The 19,973-nt window shown below is 41.2% G+C and overlaps 1 protein-coding gene across 1 annotated transcript; it reads left to right on the forward strand.

Moving 5' to 3' along the window:
* The first annotated feature begins 2,956 nt into the window (after positions 1–2,956).
* On the forward strand, positions 2,957–19,342 carry LOC142765528 (aspartic protease 4-like). The gene is made up of 7 exons (XM_075866652.1): positions 2,957–3,107; positions 4,843–4,930; positions 6,097–6,217; positions 8,264–8,684; positions 15,398–15,542; positions 15,950–16,048; positions 19,035–19,342. Exons 1-7 carry the CDS (start codon positions 3,040–3,042, stop codon positions 19,203–19,205), a joined length of 1,113 nt encoding a protein of 370 aa, XP_075722767.1. The 5' UTR covers positions 2,957–3,039; the 3' UTR covers positions 19,206–19,342.
* The last annotated feature ends 631 nt before the right edge of the window (positions 19,343–19,973 follow it).

The following is a 19,973-nucleotide window of genomic DNA, read 5'->3' on the forward strand; positions in this document are numbered from 1 at the left end:
GGTACAGAACAAAGGCATAACATGAGGTAGCATGGTTACAAAAACGTTGTGTACATAAAAAGGAAAAGGAAAGACAAAACAAATTAGTATTATCGCCACAAAGTGGTCACCCAAACACAGATTAAACATCAGATATTTCTGCATATACAATATTGGCTAAGGCCGCACGGAACAGTTGGTTATCGGTGATACCCGCAATTTCAGCGGGAAGGTGGTTCCATTCCCGGGACGAACGGGGCAAGAATGACTGAGTGGCAGATTTTGTATGATAATAGTTAATGCCAACCTTGTGACGGTGGTCAATGCGATGGGAAATGTATAGTGGTTGGGGTAAGAGTTCGTTGCGCAGGAAGGAATGATAATATATTTTATGCAGCATGGTTAACCGAAAAAGTTTCCTGCGTGATGATAAAGAGGGAAGGGAAAGGCTGCTTTTCATTGAAGATATGCTGGCAGTACGGTGATAGTTTGACAGGATAAAGCGAGCGGAATTATTTTGAACAAGCTCGAGAGAAGCGATTAGATTTTCTTGGCTTGGATCCCATACTGATGCTGCGTACTCTAACTTGGGGCGTATTAGGGATTTGTGAAGTGATAATTTTAGTGACGATGGGGCTCTAGAAAAATTGCGGCGTAAGTACCCTAACATGCTGTTAGCGTTGTTGATGATATGTTCAATATGTGTTGACCAGCTGAGGTTAGTTGTAATGTGCACTCCAAGGTACTTATATGATGTAACTAGTTCTAAAGCTATGTTGTTTAGGTAATAAGTTGACTGATGCTTGGGGTTGCGGGATACGTGCATAACCTTACATTTGTTAATGTTTAATTCCATCAGCCAAGTTTGGCACCAGTTAGAAACAGCGGTTAGATCAGACTGAAGGATTCTAATGTCGTCACTATTATTAATCGTACGAAATATCACACAGTCGTCTGTACACAAATGAATATATATATATATATATATATATATATATATATATATATATAATTTATTTGTTTATTTATTTGAGGTCTAACAGACAGTAATGCCAAGGAATGTACAGTGGAAGTTATTAGAACCAATAGAATGTAAATAAGAAGAAAGAAAAGTGAATGAAAAAATAACCAGCCGTGAGCAGGTTCCACTTTTCTTTCTTCTTATTTACATTCCATTGGGCCTAATAACTTCCCCTGTACATTCCTTAGCATTACTGTCTGTTAGATCTCATTAATACTGTGTTAAAACACGGAAAAACGAGCCCTTAGGTATACACTTCTTTCCCTTATATATATATATATATATATATATATATATATATATATATATATATATATATATATATATATATATATATGTGTGTGTGTGTGTGTGTGTGTGTGTGTGTGTGTGTGTGTGTGTGTGTGTGTGTGTGTGTGTGTGTGTTTGTGTGTGTGTGTGTGTAATAACTAAGCACTAAATGTAATAGGAAGCAAACATCACTCTAATTTAGGTAGCAAGCAGCGCCATAAAAAAGACCACGACAAGAGCAAGAAAAGTAGCAAGAAATTTCGTAAGGCAGCTAAAGCATCTTCGTTGCTCTGAGCGGCTGATAACGTGTCGAAAATGCTTCGAAAAAGGACAGCGGACTCTTTCTCAGCACTGCAGATAAGATTTCGCCACCAAAGGTACCAAACACGCAAGAAAAGCCTACTCGAGGTCATCGACAGGAAGGCCTCCTTCATTTCGGGCACATCGCAGCAGAACCTCTTTTGTGCTCTGAAGATAAACGGAGATGAAAGGCACACGGTAATAAATTTTAGACCGCTGACATTAACGCTCAACTTTCGTGAATTAGGTTACTTGCGGACGTATTTTTTACAAATAGTATGGAATGCACGTTGGTTGTAAAGAATACATAACAGTATCAATAATTAGCTACTTTGTTCTTCATCTGACCCCAGCAGCATTTTGGAAAAAAAAGGTATTCAGAAATTGCCAAGCTGATTTTCAAATACAATATATAAAACCAAATAAAGAACACTACCAAAATTTAAAAAAAGTATTGAAGACAATCCTCTCATTGTTTACAATGAACAAAAACAGGTGAACTTCATTAAAACTTGTTTTTTGGCAAGTTGGCGTGCGCTAAAAGAAAATTAGACGACGCAAACCAGCAGAGATGAATAGGCGAAAAGAAAGAGTGTCAGGTAATCTTCAGGTGAGTGCATTACGTATTTATTGGTTTTAGTCGTTTTAAATGCATCCTAACGTGCATGCATTGTGGTTCTTGAATTTGTTAGCCACAGTTGCAAGAGCTATTTTCTGTATAAGCACGAAATGTTCGAAACTATTATATGCATTGATGAGCAACAGCGTATAGTTACGCAAATCGGCAACCTGCGAAAAGAATTGACGGTTTTCAAAGAACATGAATTTTGGTCCAGTTGCTCAAGTATATTTGATAATGTAAACTGATAAACACAGATAAAGAATGTGTGGCACACTGGACAGCTTGTGAAAGGCTATCTTTTCCACATCAAGTGTGTCAATTTATAGAGATAATTTTCATTCGAAACAATTGTTTTTCATTTACAAACTGTTCCATTTACTTTGTCAGTTGTAACTTTTGCTTCGTCTATGCAATCATTATATAAGCCAGAAGGAACTCGCACAACATTTTTCGTTCTAGTAAATATTATATATATTCACGCATCTTTACTGATTTATCCATGTTAATAACTATCGTGGCAATCGGTCACTTCACTAAAAGACTGACAGATAGATGTGCGAATATTGTATGCAGTGAGAACTCCGTCCGACAAACCTGTGCAACTAGAAGAACTGGCTGCTTGGCCAGAGTTCATCTTAGCTGACAACTCAAAGCGTGCTCAAAGGGCAAGTTTAGCGCGAAAAAAACTCTGCCCTGTGAGCGCGGATAACAGGGCACGTCTTTCGACTTCTTTTCTTGCGTGGCACAGCGTCACCACGAAGAGCCGAAAGGGCCAGTAAGCAACATCGGTAAACACGTTGCGCAGTCGTAGCCTCTGCACGCGCAACGGAAGCAACAGACTGCAGAGATGTTGAGCCACTACTTGACAAGCGCAGTTGCATGTGTACTTTGCATCTTCGTCTCTGAGGCAACCAGGCATGTAGCGATTGCTTTTATTGCGCTGGTATCGAACCTTTTCAACATTAACAGGCGCAGCACATGTTACAGTACTCAGTGTCACAAATGCAATGGTTTCAAAGTGCTTACGTTTAATGTCACTGCATGTTCTGTGGCTGTTACTGCTTTGTTTATTTTTGCGGCCTAATGTATGCATAAATCAACTCAATTGACAGTACATACCAAGACAGCACGACAGAAGACGACCACTAGTTTGTGTAGTCTATAGTTTGTGTTCACTAGTATTATGAATGCGTTGATCTGTACTAACTTCTTTAATAAATACATTAATCTCTATGATACACTTTATTGCTATTGTAATGTCTTTTTTTTTCAGTAAGCTGAAATGTCTGCGAATTTCATCGATGCTCATTTCCTCCCACTCAATTGCAATGTACAAGTATTATTTTGGTGTGCGGATTTGAAATTTAGACAGTTAATACATAGATTTTTTTCTGTCCTTAATATACTTTGTGTGGTGAATAATGACTTCAGTAAGCGACTTCTAACTACTGCGGTACAGTTACTCACGGCTGTCAAACGATTGCCGCACTGGCATAATAGGTGACATAATATGGCAGTTTCAAGTATAATTGAGTGTTAATGCCACAACAGCTGTGGTGCAATTCATGTCCTCCTTTTTCCTTTTTAGTGATGTCTACCTATAAACTGACGTTCACTAAGGAAGCATCATGTTAATTGCTACGTATTCATAATATTCTATAAAGAGTGGTATCAAATGTAAAAATATGCACAAAGTCAGAAGGAATATCATCAGCCGCTTACTGTGACCAGCTCTCCGTGGTAGGCGCATGGAAGTGTAATGAAATGATGATTAGTAGGAGGTACAGATGTATACGAAAAGGTGAATCAGCCTAAGAAGTGAACGAGTGTGCTTCACAGTGGTATCCGGGGAGTTGTGTCAGTGCCTTGCAAGTGGTCACAAACGTGACAAACATTAAAAACTGGTCCTTGTTGGGCATTTCTGACCCACGACGCAGTATATGCGCTCATAGAACCAGCTCCGTTGTCACTCTGTCATCTGTACCTAAGATCCAACAGTATCAGAAACATTAGGCCGGATAATGTCTCTTGGGTATAGTTACATAGAGAGTGCTAGTACAGCTGAAGTGATAGACCTTTCTGATTGCTGCATTTATAAGGAGCTGCCTTTCGATACTGCGTGGATATTTTTAAGGGATCACGAAAGAGTAAAACAATTTTTCGCCTATCAGTAAGGTATAATTTCACAATCTCGAAAACACCACTCTTTCAACGACATGACGATAGGTACACAAGAACACGCGCGAAAAAAAGAAGTTGGCAGAGACGCCACCTGGAGCTCCCCGCACAAACACCTGGATGTCATAGAGTTTGACGGCGTGTACTGGGTCCCACGTAGCTCCTAATTGGTGAAAAAAATAAGTAAGTTGTCATCGGTGGGTGCCATAGACCTACAATACGAACTTTCAGAAAATGTAGTAGGGCCAATGTCGCTAAAATATGAAAAATACATTTGGATATGTTCGACGTAACAAGTGGAGGTTTCGGTGCGAAATCATAGAATGAACCCTCAGCCTTATTTTGTTCGCTAATAATGAACTTTTGATAATGAAACACAAAAGTTAGAGTAATAAAGTGCAGTTTGTCAACCTAAACCAATTCATTGTTTCTCTTTAGTGTCCCTTTAAGAGTTCACTTCTTTTTTACGCAGGTCCTGCTTGTGTCAAACCAACGACCGGGGAAGGAATGCAATTCCCGGCATTGGGAAATTCACGGTGCCACTTACTAATTACAACAACGTAAGCTCGTAAGAGATGCTTCACCCTGCATTCATCACAAAAGTTCTGCCCTAGTGATAAATAGCATACACCACCATAATTTTGAAACTGTTTGTGAGCCTTACATTACCGATCGTACAGCGCCAAAACACGGCGTTCCCGTTTTACTTTGCACTCTATGGTCGCGAATATGAACTCATCATAAGCGCGTTCATCAAAGCTGCATCAGGTGCGTGCATATGAAGGCAGCGTGTATTCGAGCAGTAGAAATTTTGTCACCAAATCACACGCTTTAAGAAATCACTGGTAGTCCGTCGTGGCGGTGTGGTGGTGAAGGTGCTCGGCTGCTGATCCAAAGGTCACGGGTTCGATGAAGGCCGCGGCCATCGCGTTCCGATGGAATTGAAATGGTAGAGGCCGACGTACTTTGCGATGTCAGTAGGCGTTAAAGGACACAAACTGGACGAAATTTCCGGAGCCCTCCACTATGGCGTCGCGCATAGTCATATTGTGATTTTGGGACGTTAAACCCCCCCCCCTCCAATATTATTATTAAATCTCTGTTAGTTATATCTTTTTTGCGTCTTCTCTGTCGTATTGGCACGTAAACTCAGAAAATTAGCTCACTCACTGGAGAAGAATTGTAAGAGGAAGGACAGGGAGGTTAGCCAGTTCTCAGACCGGCTGGTTACCTGTACTGGGGAAGGGGGTAAGGGGGATTGAACACCTTTTACATCCTACGCTTTGAAACCTGTGAACAGGTATTCGTCTGAGAGTAACCGGCGTGATAATTTCTAGTGCTTTATCACCAAATTGGCACCGCACATTGCACAGAGCGTTAATAAGATGACATAGTCTCTTCCATGAACGGCGCACTTTCGTACCACTTAGAAAAGGCATTGTTCGTATAGTGAACGTACATTGGCGTACATTGTGAGGAAACGTTACAGCCTCATTCTTCGGGATCATTGAAAATTACGGGTTACTTCGACAACAGAATGGTAAAAAAATACGTGAAACTCTAATTTTACTTGTAACTCTAAGTATTAGCAAACTGTTGCACCAAGCCGGCGTTGTTCTTTCCATTCTTTTCTCTTTATCGCAATTCAATCACTTGTAAAAGCTGGGAATGAAGTGAAATATCATTTGAACTGCAGCGCACTGTATATGTCGAATTTCTCACGCAGCTTCAGTACTTCTGCGAGCTGAACATCGGCTCCCCATGGCAATCTTTTAAAGCAGCGCTCGATACAGCTGGGGCCAGTTGGGTGCTCTCTACGAACTGCAAAGAAGATCTGGAAGTGTGCCGTGAGTAGACTGTGCTGTAATTTAGGTGCCACTGCCACTTTTATCACAGCAAATTGCACTATACTACAGTAAAATAAAGTTTACATTAAAACCTGATATATTATCAAAGAAAATTTTACGTGACACTTTAGGCAAGACATGCGCACACACGCCCAATACCAGATTATGTAGAATAAATTGGAACACCCTCCCAAATGTTCTTACGTGCCGCCCTGGATCTAATCGGTAGAAACCTCCAAGGAAGGTTGGGTGCGATATCAACAAATTCGCAAGCTTATTCTGTTGATTTGTGCAATAGCAATGCCTACATACGTGGCACAGGTGTGAATAGAGGGGCCGACGAATGTACGTCTAGTGGAGAGGAAACAGGTGGCAATAAATGACAGACACCAAAAAACAAACGTAAAAATAATTAACAGATGTTTTGAGTTCGTAACGCAAGACTTGCTCATTTTAATGCGAAGACAGGGGAGTTTTCGGTCTAAGAAAATTATTGTTGCTGGTGTCGGTAAACAAACACAAAAAATGATTAAGTGAAACGTGAGGCATGAGGGCTCGGATCCCGTTCGAACATCAGCGTTTTGCGCGGAATTATAGTACTTTACCGCCGAGTAATGCCAGTGGTTGAATGAAGCTAATCAAAAAAAAAAAAGGACGCCGAAAGGGAACAGGTTTAACACCAGTACGACATATCGGATTCAGTACACATGAGCGCATGAGCGCGCAATATCACCCTATGCAACCAGTAACAACTGCTTTAAACATACATTCTTTCCCCGAACTATAAACGACTGGAACAAACTACGCAACACCGATGTTCTACAGCCATCCTTACCATTCTTTTACTCTAGCCTCAATAACAGTGTTTACAATGGCATGCCAATTAAGCTCTGTCCCCATAAACGTTCGAATTTTTTTATATCTTGAGTTGCTTTGTGCGCACCTTTGTTTCTGTGTGTTTTTATCTTCCTGTTTTGAAAATTTGTTCGTCTGCATATTGAGCATTCATGTAATTCATGTAACCCACTCTGCGAAAATTCCTAGTAGTAAGTGCAGTATTCATAAATAAATAAATAAATAAATAAATAAACAAATAAATAAATAAATAAATAAATAAATAAATATCAGCAAGGTTGTCACACGAAATACAAAGTGTCTTACTGTTCTAGAAAGTTTTCAATATATTTGATATTCGTGTTTTTAACTCTTTTTTAATATGTATCTTTCCGACCAGATAATTATTTGTCGAACCACTGACTTCATGAAAAATACTTCAGTATGTAGCAAGCAATACTTCAGGCGAGGACTTGCGTTAGAAGTTGCATGAATGCGTAGCCGAAGCGCTCATCTCACGAGGCTCCAGTGCATTTGTATAGCGTTACAATATACTGATTGATTTAGATTTGCCTACTTTATTACAAAGGAATCACCGCGTCAATACTCAATAGCCACAACATAAACGAGGTATTTTGTGTGCCGCCCGCCTTTCAAAGGTGTAATGAGTACTTTGCCACACCACGAAATACTGAATTATGATGCAATGACTACTTCGTAATAGTACTTGAAATTTCCGCCAAAGCATAGTTTACAACGACCACTGCCATGCCCACAGTTGTTCCCTCCCTCACGGCACCGTTGATATGCTTGATGACATGTGAAGCATGCATGACTAGCAGTTCGGAAGACGATGCTAACGGAGGCCGATAAAGCTATCGCGTTCGTTTCGCAAAGGCAAGGTTTAAGCGCTGACTTCTACTTTAAGCACACGCCTACTTTTTTTCCCACAAGAATTTCATTTGCAGTAAGGTTTCCACGTAAACTGCGGCATCGTTTCAATAATGGCATACCTAGCGTGGTATGCCGATGTCAAAAATTACAAAAAGAATATGGACAAGCCGTGACTTCAAGCAGACATGTGCCTTTGGCGCATATGCTGCTTTGAATGAGATATAAAATGATGTAAATGCCACAAAGGTAGCTTCGACCACTCGCACAATTGGTCCGGCTGCTCATCTTGACGGCTGTATGAATACTTTTTGGTCGTAGGCGATCGCGAAAAGTACGACCCCCGCACCTCCTTCACCCACGTTGATGGCGTAGACGCCGCTTCGGCTCCCTTCGGAAATGGCACCGTTCTCGGAAAGGCGTCATGGGATCGTCAACGAGTGGCCGGTGTCATTGTGCCACGAATGCCCTTCCTGAGGATCGGCGAATTCGACGGAAAGAAGGACATCTACTGGAGCACTCCATCCAACGCCGTTCTGGGACTGGAACAGGGCCCCCTCTCTTTCTTCGGTACCCTTGTGCGCGAGCGCCTCATAGCGGAGCCACGGCTGGGCTTGTACTTCAGTCGTGACGACACGGATAACGGAGAGGCACTGTTTGGTGGTACCAACAGCAGGCGGTTCGAGGAACCACTGACATTCTTCCCTGCCCTCGGTACATACTGGAATTTTCAGCTAGATGGGTAAGTAGTGTATTACTACATCTCTAATAACTACGATGTGAACATTCAGTTCGCAGGTGTAGGATAAATACTGTAATTATGCCACAACTTCGTAACCCATTCAACACACAATAAGTGCCACTCACGCACCTTTTGCCCCGCCACAGTGGTGTAGTAGTGTGATCGGCTGCTGACCCGCAGGTCACGAGATCGGCCGCTGCATTTTCGATAGAGGCGAAAGTGCTGTAGGCTCGTGTACTCGGATTTGGGTGCAGGTTAAAGAACCCCAAGGGCTCGAAATCGCCGGAGCACTCCACTACGGTGTCCATCATTATCATATGGTGGCTTTGTGACTTTAAACCCCACATACAGAATAAACAGAATATTGCGTTCGATTTTAAAAAAAATATATCTTATGACCTGAACATTAATTCTGAGAAAGACATTTTCAAAACGCTGTTTATGCCAAACTTCAATGATCTGTTAATTCAAACGGTTGTTTTAAAACATCTCTGGTCCAAAGAATTCCTGGTTCCGTATGTTACTCCTCGTTCTTTAAGGCCCAAAGTACGTTACTAGAGGCTGCGGTGTTCGACAAAGTATGGAACTAGAATACGAGCCCATTATGCACCAACCTATTTCAATGCACTTTCCCCCAGCATTTTTCGCACAAAAACAAAATACAAATTAAAGAAACTGCTACGGCGTATCTGTCTACAATTGTAACGCATATCGTGTGTTAATTCATATACACTCATTCGCAAGTATGATGCTGCACAATTATCCAGTGTGTTACTTTGCTTAAGAAGCATTTGCTCTAATTCTTTATTTTTTCCTTTACACATTTTCACTGTCAATTGCCTAAATATTGTATAATGCTTGTAACTATCGCTTATATGCTTTGTTGTTTCTAATCTTATATGCACGTTGTTTTTTGTCCTGTCATCCCTCCTAGGCCATAAGTTGCAATCTTGTAACGCGTCCGTTTTTTGCTGTTTGCCAGGCTCTTCCACTCAAGCCACCAATTGGCTTTGGCAGGCCTAGTCACATGTACTGTTTTATTCGAAGAAATAAACGGTATTATTATTATTATTATATCAATCAGTCAACTAAAGCACCTCTGTGCAAATAATTCATCAGAGAAGATCAACCTTGTTGCTTTCGTTTATCACTCAGTTAATCTGGACGGCACATCTACGTCTTTATCTGTTATTGACAACCGGTGCTTTCTTCCGAAAGTTGCCAGCAGTTCTGGTGTATGTACACTGCGTGGCCAACACTTGCTGCACGCTCACTGGGTTGCGGTGGAAAGGCTAACCACACTGACAGTGCACCCAAAAAGGTGGTTCTCTTTATTTTTTATTATTATCGCCTCGTTAAGCATTCACGCAGCACTTTATTTTTCATATTTAGTGGACCCTTGGTGAGTACTAACCTTTCCGAATATCTGTTCGCACACCCACTGGGACATTTCGATTTGGAGAGAAGAGTTTTTACAACCCCCCCCCCCCCCCCACGCGGTGAAGACTCTTTGAACGTTCCACACAAATTTTTATTGAAATCTCGCTCTAAAGCCCTTTCGATCCCTAAAAAATTTCAGCTGTTACCATACGCTTTAGGACTGACCACTCTACGGCGTCTACAGCAGCGGAACTAGCTGTATTGCGCGCTGCACTCTGTGTGGTCAACCGGGAACCACCGCACAAGTGGTCGATTTTCAGCGATTCTAGGGCTGCCCTACAATCTGTGCTCTCAGCACTGCGTCGCCGACCGTACGAAGAGCACGTTTTCGAAATTCGATGCCTTCTTCACACTTCACGTGAAAAAGGGCACCATGTGACGTTTCAGTGGCTGCAAAGTCACTGCGGCGTCATAGACACGATCATTCCCATACTGCCGCACGGGCAGCTCTTGAAGGAACACGAGAAGAAGCCATACCACTTTCGCGGACCGATGCTGCAGTAATCTTTGACGGCTTGCACGGGAAACCGCGGTTTCACTATGGTACCCACCAAGCAACCAGACCACCCAAACGAATCATCTACACCACCTGTCTTCTTTGATGGCTCTCCGCATGCCCACAGGGCTCAACTGAAGAGAAGCCACCCTTCTTCATCGCTTATGGCTTATTCTTATAAGAATATATAAAATCTTATTCATTTGTCATAGGAATGGCCGACATCGCTGTCTGCGATGCCTGTCGTTGCGAAGAGACACTACACCACATCCTGTGCGACTGTCCGTTGTATAATAATAATAATAATAATAATAATAATAATAATAATAATAATAATAATGACTTTATTTCGCATCAAGGATACATGATGCAGGAGACCTGCAGAAAAAGCTGGCGTGATGCCAGCTTGTCAAGGCCGCAGGCCCCCCTTCCCCCTCCCCGAACACATCGCAGCAGCGGTAACACTTTCATAAAAACATTCGGGATCATACGCGTAAAATAAACAGGTCCATGACAAGAAAGAAATCATCGCTGTACATGTGTGATAAAACGAAACGTCTAATGCTTAAACAACAACGACAAAAAATCTATTTCAAAAGATGCAAAAAATGTTGGCGTATTTGCCTTAAAAAAAGGAAGCATTTGCGTAATACATCCGAGCGAAGCATACAAACACGTATACGACAAAAATGAGCAATCAACATTGTACAGGTGTAACATATTGGTACATATAATGCTATAAACAAATAATTTCGCAATGTGAAATACAGGCGCATTTGCCTTGCAAAACACAGAAAAAGCATCATAAAAGAATATGCCTAATTTATTGCTTTGGCAACTCCACAAATGCACACTCATTTCCTAAAACAGAAAAAACAAACAAGACACCAAAAAACATATCGTGAAAAAAAAACACAAAGCAGTATACAAAATACACGTCAACAAAAACAAAGTACAAAAATATTTTCTTTAGAAAATTACAAGTAACAGAAACGAGTGATCATGACATCTGGAGGAAATGATTCCGCAGTTGCTTAAAGGTGATTTTTTCTAAGTCAATTTTGTTATCCCTAAGTTCATTTAGTAACCTTGGAAGTTTATTTCCCAATGATTGAAGACCGTATGTGGTTCTAAAGGTTCGAACAGTCCACACTTCATTTTTCCGGGTATTATACTTAGGCTGGTTGAGTATTAAATCTGCCAACTGCTTTAGAAACGGGTTAGAGTTTTTTTATGTCTTGCTTATATTTCTTGGACAGAAGAAAATTATACATTTTTATTACTGGCATTAGGTTGTATTTTTCAAATAAAGAACGAGTATGATAAGTACGTGGCACGTTCTCTACCGCCCGTACAAACCTTTTTTGCAACATATGAAGTTTGTTTATGTTTTCTTTAGAAGTTAGAGCCCAAACTAGCTGGCAGTAATTGATTTTTGATGAAAATAAGGTATTGTAAATGAACATTAAGATATTCCGAGAAAGCAAGTGCTTGTTTCGGTACACAAGGCCGACTACCTGAGAGACCTTCGTATCTAAGAAGTGTAATTGGTGATCCCATGATAATGTTTCTTGAAATATTACTCCTAATATTTTAAGAGAAGGGACTATCTCGACAGGGGTGGAATTTAAAAAGATCGTTTGTTTTACAATTACCGCTTTATTTTTAGCATGAAATACCATAGCCTTAGTCTTTGCAACATTTATTTTTAGACCGTTTTCTCTTGTCCATTTTTCTAATTTATTCAGCAGTATATTTGCATGTGTTATTAATTCGTTCACTGATTTTCCTGTTAAAAATATATTCGTATCATCTGCATATATTATAAATTTTACGTTAGAGGAGATGTTCACGATATCATTAATGTAAATATTGAAGAGGAAAGGTCCCAAAATGCTTCCCTGTGGAACTCCTGCAACGATTGACAAAGAATCGGAATTGCAACCACCCGGGCTAACAATCTGATTACGGTGTTGCAAATAAGACTGTAATAATGATCCCGCCGTTCCCCGAATACCGTACCGTTCCAGTTTTTCTATAAGTAATTTGTGGTTAATGTGGTCAAAAACTTTCGTAAAATCTACGAACAACCCTAACACAATTCCCTGTTCGAATTGCTGACATTTAAATGTACTCTTTCTGTGCCATGAGAGCAGATTCTGTACTGAAGCCTTTGCGGAAACCATACTGCGAGTCATGAAGCAACTGAAACTTCCTTTCAAAATTTGTCAGCCGTTTTAATATTAGTTTTTCTGATGCCTTCGATAGGACTGGCAGAATGGACACAGGCCGATAATTCGACATGTTATTTCTATCGCCTTTCTTGAAGAGGACGGTAACGCGTGCAACTTGCATTTTAGTGGGAAAAACAGCCCGGCCAAGGCACAAATTGAATATATGCGTTATATAAGGAAGAAGGATTATAATGACATGCTTTATAGGTTGAACTTGTATCCCGTCAATATCAGGTGCTGTACTGTTTTTGAAATTCAAAACTAATTCTTTCACTTCATTCTCACTTGTCGGATCAAGAAAAATGGTACTGTCGATTAATGGGACACTTCCAAGGTTACTACTCACATCACATTTTTCTGCGACATTTACAAAATATTTATTGAAAGTGTCAGCCAAGGGTTTTCCTGATATGACCTCGCCGTTAAGATTCATGCTATGTACTGAACCCGTGGACACATTGCGATTTAAGAGAGAATTTAGCCTTTTCCACATTATATCTGAACACCCAGAAACTGAACTAAACATATTGTTATAATATTCTTGTTTTGCCTTTTTGAGATCTTTATTTAGGCGATTTCGTTTAACCTTGAATTCTTTAAACAATTTAGGGTCCTTCGTTTTAAGATAGCGGCTAAATAACATATTTTTTTCTTGTATTCTTTTTCGAAGTTCCGCGTTGATCCAGAGTTTACGAACTTTCCTGTTCTGCTTTGTTTTATTCAGAGGAAACGAAGCAGTATAAATTGGCTTTAGTATGTTCAAAAATTCTTCGTACGCCTTGTTTGGCTCATTCAATTTAAGTATATTCGTCCAAGAAGCCCTCAAAATCTTCTCCGAAAATATTTTCAGAGTTTGTTCGTTTATACGCTGGGTGAAACATGTGTTCGGTTTGTTTTTGTCACATAAGTGTTTCCTACAACAAATGTATATTGGCAAATGATCACTCAAATCTACAGTAATAACACCAGCCTTGAGGTTTTCTGTCGGTATATTTGTTAAGAACAAATCAATCAAGGACGAAGACATTTGTGTGATTCTCGTAGGGACAGTAATAATATTTGAAAAGCAATGAGATTTCAGCAAAATATCAAGTTTTTGTACTATAGCTTCCTGTTTGAGCATATTTATGTTCATGTCACCGCCACACACAACGTCTAAGCGATTTGTGTTAGTGAACGCAAAAAACGTGTCCAGGTAATGACATCCAGAAACAATCACTGGCGTCCGTTCTTGCGCGCCTCAACAGAGTCAAATGTCTGTGGACACTCACTATTCTTTCAAGTGCCCGAGAGAAGAAGACATTGCAACAGAAGGTGACAAAAGCACTGTTGAAACTCCTATGCGACACGGACTTGAACGAGCGGCTGTAACAGCAATGTCACACACCACGAAAGACAAAACTGAACTATTACTGAGTGTGCGTGCGTGTGCTGCCTCATGTGCTGTGTTTATCTCTCTTCCGTCTCTTCTCTCTATCTTTAATCTCTCCCATCCCCCGCGCAAGGTAGCAAACCGGCTGCCTATAGACTGTTTAACCTCCCTGCCGTTCTTTTCCTACTATTTTCCTTCGTTCCTTCAGCTCGCAGTGCCCTAGCTGCGGGTGAACGTGTGATCTAGAGCACATGCTTTTGCAGTGCGCCTCGTACGTTGGGATGACAACTTCCCAATGCATGAATACAGTTCAGTGCTCAAGAGCTCGGAATATCAACATCAACTGTGGGCTGTCCGGAGAGCCTGCGATGCAGCCTAGGTGTAACTGCTCCCCTCCCCTCCCCTCCCCCCCCCCTGGATTGCCCCACGATGACAACTTAAAAGGTGGCACTTCTCAGGGTCTTCAAAGAATGTTCTTCGGGCCGTATGCCCACAGGGAGATTTTTTTCCGAACGGTAGAAATGTTTGTCTTGCGTAGCCTTATACGGATCCACTGTGAGACTGAAATCAGTTTATGTTTCTGAGTCACTGCAGTCTCCAAGGAGGACTATAAGGGTGAATGAATAGGGCCCCGAGCTAAGGGCTTTGCCCAAGGAGCACGATCCCTTCGACCTTCATGAATGAAAGTTTTTCTCTCTGCCTTTCTGATCCATTTAGACCAACTGAATTTTGCGTTAGCACGGTGCATATGGCATCGCCACACAAACACTCGCTTGTACCTGGAAACTATTGATGGTGCGGCAAAACAAGTACTTTTATACCTTTAATTTCAGGAATGAGACTTATTGCTTGTTTGCTTGGCTTATTTTTGGTATACCGCATGTTTTCCTGTATGTGAGAGGTTAAACAAATAGACAACATCAAAGAGGTAATACTATACTTCATACGCTTTGGTTAGCTTGCCATTTCGAAGTTGTTTTTCATTCTGACCACTCATATCAACATGAGGTGATTAGGCTGTAAGTTTATGTGCCGTTCAGCAGGATGCTCATGAACCTACGCACGATCATTCTGCTTGTTGGCCCTACGAAAATGAGGACCTCTCATGCCACTCTAGTTCATTCGTTAATGATTGTTGCACTGGCTTCTCTGTTGATTCTTCCTCGTACAGAATTCAAATGGGACCTTACGGTCACTACTGCTTCGCGGGATGCATCGCCAGGCCAGCCACCGCTGACCCCTACATAGGAGGACCACCCATCGAAATACAACGAATTAACAATGACATGGGGGCGTTGAAAGTTGATAGTGGAGAGGTAAGGCAGTTTCGGCAACCTTGTTTCTTCTGCTTTAAAATATTTGTTGAGGATCGTAAGCCTGAGAATATAAGAATAACACCAAATACAGGGTGAATTTCGACACTTGCACTAAACATTTGCCACTTTAAACAATGTTTTTTATGAAATAAAGAGAGCAGAGACTATAGAAAACAATACTTATTCGCAGACTATATAGTTGGTTCATACTTGAAAAATAGACTGGCGGCGCAAGAAAAACGAGAAGGGAAGCAGAAAAATTTTTTAGTTTTTTTATGTTTCCTTACGTTTGCGCAGCAAGTCCACTTTTCAAGCATAGAATTCAGCATGTTTAATGCATGAAAGCAATAGATAAGTTATTTCATACTTTTGTGACATGCATTACTCGAAAAATTGAATCTTTGCAGTGGATGATCAACTGTGACAGCATCAGGCAGCTGCAAGACATCAAATTTACCATAGGGAATCGAACATTTGTCCTTCATGCAGATCACTACATTGTACAGGTACGGGTCTACCTGTTTCTTCATTCTTTGAACAGTGCGTCAACATTAACATGAAACACGAACAGTATACTACATTTGTTCTGCTAGCGCAAGCTACATTTAATTTCTCTACGCTCTTCTCTCGATTCTTGACCATATAGCAACTGAACACACCTATTAGCAATGAACAGTTTGATTGCGTTAATCACAAATGAGATTGTGCTTGCTTATCGAATTCTATGCGACTGCTTACACGTAGAAACGCCGATATGCAAATGGCTTACGAATGCGTGAAAAAGAACTGGTCTCCCCAAATGCTTAGGCTGTTCTTGCATTCCTCTGCTCAGTTCTGGCCTTTTTAGTTAGGTAGTTCCCAGCAATCGAAGTGTCCTATGCTAAGTTTGTCGAACTGTACGCGACCCTTGCATGTATTTCAAAGTCTGATAAACCTTTTAAAAGTATTGCTGTATTGAAGGAAGCCACATTTTGTAAGCAACGTTTCCTTGTCTGCCGTTTCCGTCCGTTTGGGTGGTAGTACCCGATTGTTGTTAAGGCAGTCCTGATACAAAGGCACATAGTCTTTTCGCCACATGTGTTTCAGGAACTTCTCCAAACACAGCAGCCTTGGTACGTTGTCTAGAAGATTTACCGCAACCAGAGGGAAGCGACTGAACGGCAACCAGAGGGAAGCGACTGAACGGCACGAACATGTTATTGAGAGAAAAATACTTTATTATGATCAGCCCGAAAAACAGCTACATTAAAGTTTGGAACTTCATAATGAAAAAAAAAAAACAGTGCGAAAAACGAGAGACGAGACGAAGAAGTACGCAAACAGAGCGCTACTTCTTCGCTTGGTCTCTTGTTTTTCGCGCAGTTTTTTTTTTCACTATGTCTTACCAACACGCCCAAGCAACCACTTTAAAACTTCAATTATTTCCTTTGAAATCAGAGGCCACTCCATGTAATTTGGAGAGACATACATGTGAAACTATGCAAGTGGCGGGGACCCCATGGCATGGCGATCTTGTTGTGATTCTGCTTTTCCTGGTCTGTGATTACTTCCCGAATTTCTCATAGCCTGCAAGATTGCGATGCTCCCAAGCCTATACTGTGCCTTTGATTTGGACACAGCTTATCATTACAAGATCAAATCAAAGGTGGCGTGTTGTCTTAGGACACAATTGTCCTTTCTTACTGTTGCTTACTTGATACCCGCGTGACCGGGTATCAAGTTCGCACACGTATGACCTGCCGACACGTGTATAGATATAAATTGTTACGATAATATTATCGGGCGCTGAGCGTCTCAAAACTATGATATGGTCGCGACGGAGGCCATAGTAGAGGACTGCGAAAGTTTAGGGTGTGCTGACATCGCACAGCCCACGGCCGTCTGAGATTTCGTCTCCATTGTATTGTGACCACCGCAGACGGCATCAATCTCGTGACCTTCGAGTCAGCAGCCGAGCACATTGAACCGTTGCTTCTTCACGGTGCACATAAACCGTAACAATAATCCATGCATATTTCACCTGAATTGATACTGTGCTGATACTGAACTGATCAATGCGCTAATTGTGAAACTTGTTGGAAGCCATCAGAACAGGTTTAAAAATAATCTTTCGTGGAATTGTGAGCGCAAATCTCCATTTATATTATCGCTGAATGAATGCGCTCGCAGCGCCTACAACTGCTGCCACGTTCGGGTCAGGTATTGCAATATTTAGCAAAGCACAACGACAGCGTATTTTTCAAGGAGGGATGTGCGTAAATATGAATGTTTCACCGCACCACAGGGCCTCATAAACTGTACCGATGGCTCCAAACGGTCCTCAAGAGGCCGCATAGCTCCCACATCAATAACAAAACAGCGATCCGGGCCTACTTAATATTGACGCAAGGTAGACTAGCGGCAACTATAGGGGCCAGCCTACCTTGCGTCAATATGACGACACCGTGGGCCGTCATGGTGTCGTCACATTAAGTAGGTGCGGCTCGTGGTTACTTCTCAGTGACATGTTCACTTACTTCTCACATGTTCTGATATGTTCACGTTACTTGTCAGTGACATGGCACTTCATGTTGTGAATACTCTGGTGGGCAGCCATTATGGTTAAGTGGTTTCGGTACATGGCTGTTGACCTTGAACCTTGGGCTTCGATCATGTCCTCCGTGGTTATATTTCAATGAAGTCAAGCTCTGGGAGGCCAACAAACTGTGCCGAATCAGCGCACATTAGAGAACACCAGTTGCAAGAAATCATCGGGAGCACTACGTTAAGGCTTAGGAGTGGACTAATTTGGACGAGCATCTATTCATATATTAAGTTAAAATGCGTAAAGAAAGGGAAAACTTGCAAAGGCACACATAGGGGAGGGTACAGCATTAATTACACAGGCTCCTCTTAGCCTAGTCTTAGCCTGGCTTGCCTCAAGGACTTAAAACCAACAATAAATAGGTTAGTGTCATTGGTTCACTGTGGTGACTCTGCTCATGCCTGAAAAGAGAAGAAATAAGAGAAGTTTTGGCACATATTAGTGTCAGTAGAAGGTGGTTGGGCACAGCCAGTCTCCAGTTCTGTACCAAGGTTTAAAAAGTTTTGTCAGTTTGTAATGCCTTTTTTGTATATTGAACATTCTGAGGCGTGTTTTGAACTGAAAAAAAAAACAATAAAAGCGCAAGTCAACTCTGGAAGAGCGCTTCAGCTTCCTACGTTTTTGCTTACTCGCTGAACAGCTTTTATTGAATAATTGCACCTTATGTGTCTGGTCACCAATTTCAAACTTATAAAACAAATACTCCGGTATATGTTTTTGGGGTAATAATGATAATTATGTTCACTTGTCTATTAGGTTCCACGTAGTGTAGGGAACCGAGAGAAATTGTTATGTGTCAATAGATCACTATAAACCTCACCATAATCGACATGTGCTTGTATACTGAGAACTAAGCCGATGTGTTTGGTCAATTTGTTCTCCTTGCCCATTCTTCGTCTATGGCGCAGCGTGACACTCCCAACGGGAAGCGCTGCTACAGCGGTTTCATCGAGGCAGTACCAAAAGGAGACGTCACGTGGCACCTTGGTCACGTTTTTCTAAGGCGAGTCTACACTGTTCTCGAGTGGCCTAGGGACGGTCCTGGTTACGGACAAGTTGGCTTTGCCGTCGCCCGCTGAACTCGTCTCTCCGACGCAAGAAAAAGCATTCATCGTTCACATGTCACCACATAGATTGACTGAAATATCTTAACAAAATGATTGTTCGCACATGATCACAACACATGGTCATTAAAAATTTGATCTTTAGCCTACAAGTCTTTGCAGCATTTAGTGCTTTTCTATACAGAAGATAGAAAGTTTAAGCAGCTTCAGGCGCACTAAATTCTTGCGTATATGAGTACTACTAATGTATAATTTTTTACAAAATAGTTTTGTGGAAACCTAGGCGGATGAGTGGCTTCAAGAACTTTTTTTATCCACGTAGCTGGAAGAAGCTTTTGATAAAATGCATTCAAAAGAGGTACAAGCTGTCAGTACACTACATTGTAGCACTTGTTTGGAAAATTACGTTTCGTGATCAGATATATGGATTTTAAATACAACAATAAATGAACAGACACTCGGATGTACGAGACTTGCATGGTACGAAGCTATTGCAGTGCAGACTACCTTACTTTTACACAACAGCAATCACTGAAAAAAATTTTTTTCTGCACTTTAATATTGCATCTTTCTGAAGTACAGCACTCCAAACAAAGCGCTCACTGACTCACAGAAAAATGCTTCGTAAACACAAAAAAGCGTGGATGCATACCCAGGAATTCGGGACATCTAAACGTGATGCCATCTCTCAGGGGCAGGAGTGGCAGCTTGCCGTAACTGAGTAGGAAATAGTTGACAAAAATTATATCTCTTGAAATAAACTAATTATCAAAAACTACTCCA

This window comes from Rhipicephalus microplus, chromosome 6, assembly GCF_043290135.1.
Source record: "Rhipicephalus microplus isolate Deutch F79 chromosome 6, USDA_Rmic, whole genome shotgun sequence".
Taxonomy (NCBI): domain Eukaryota; kingdom Metazoa; phylum Arthropoda; class Arachnida; order Ixodida; family Ixodidae; genus Rhipicephalus; species Rhipicephalus microplus.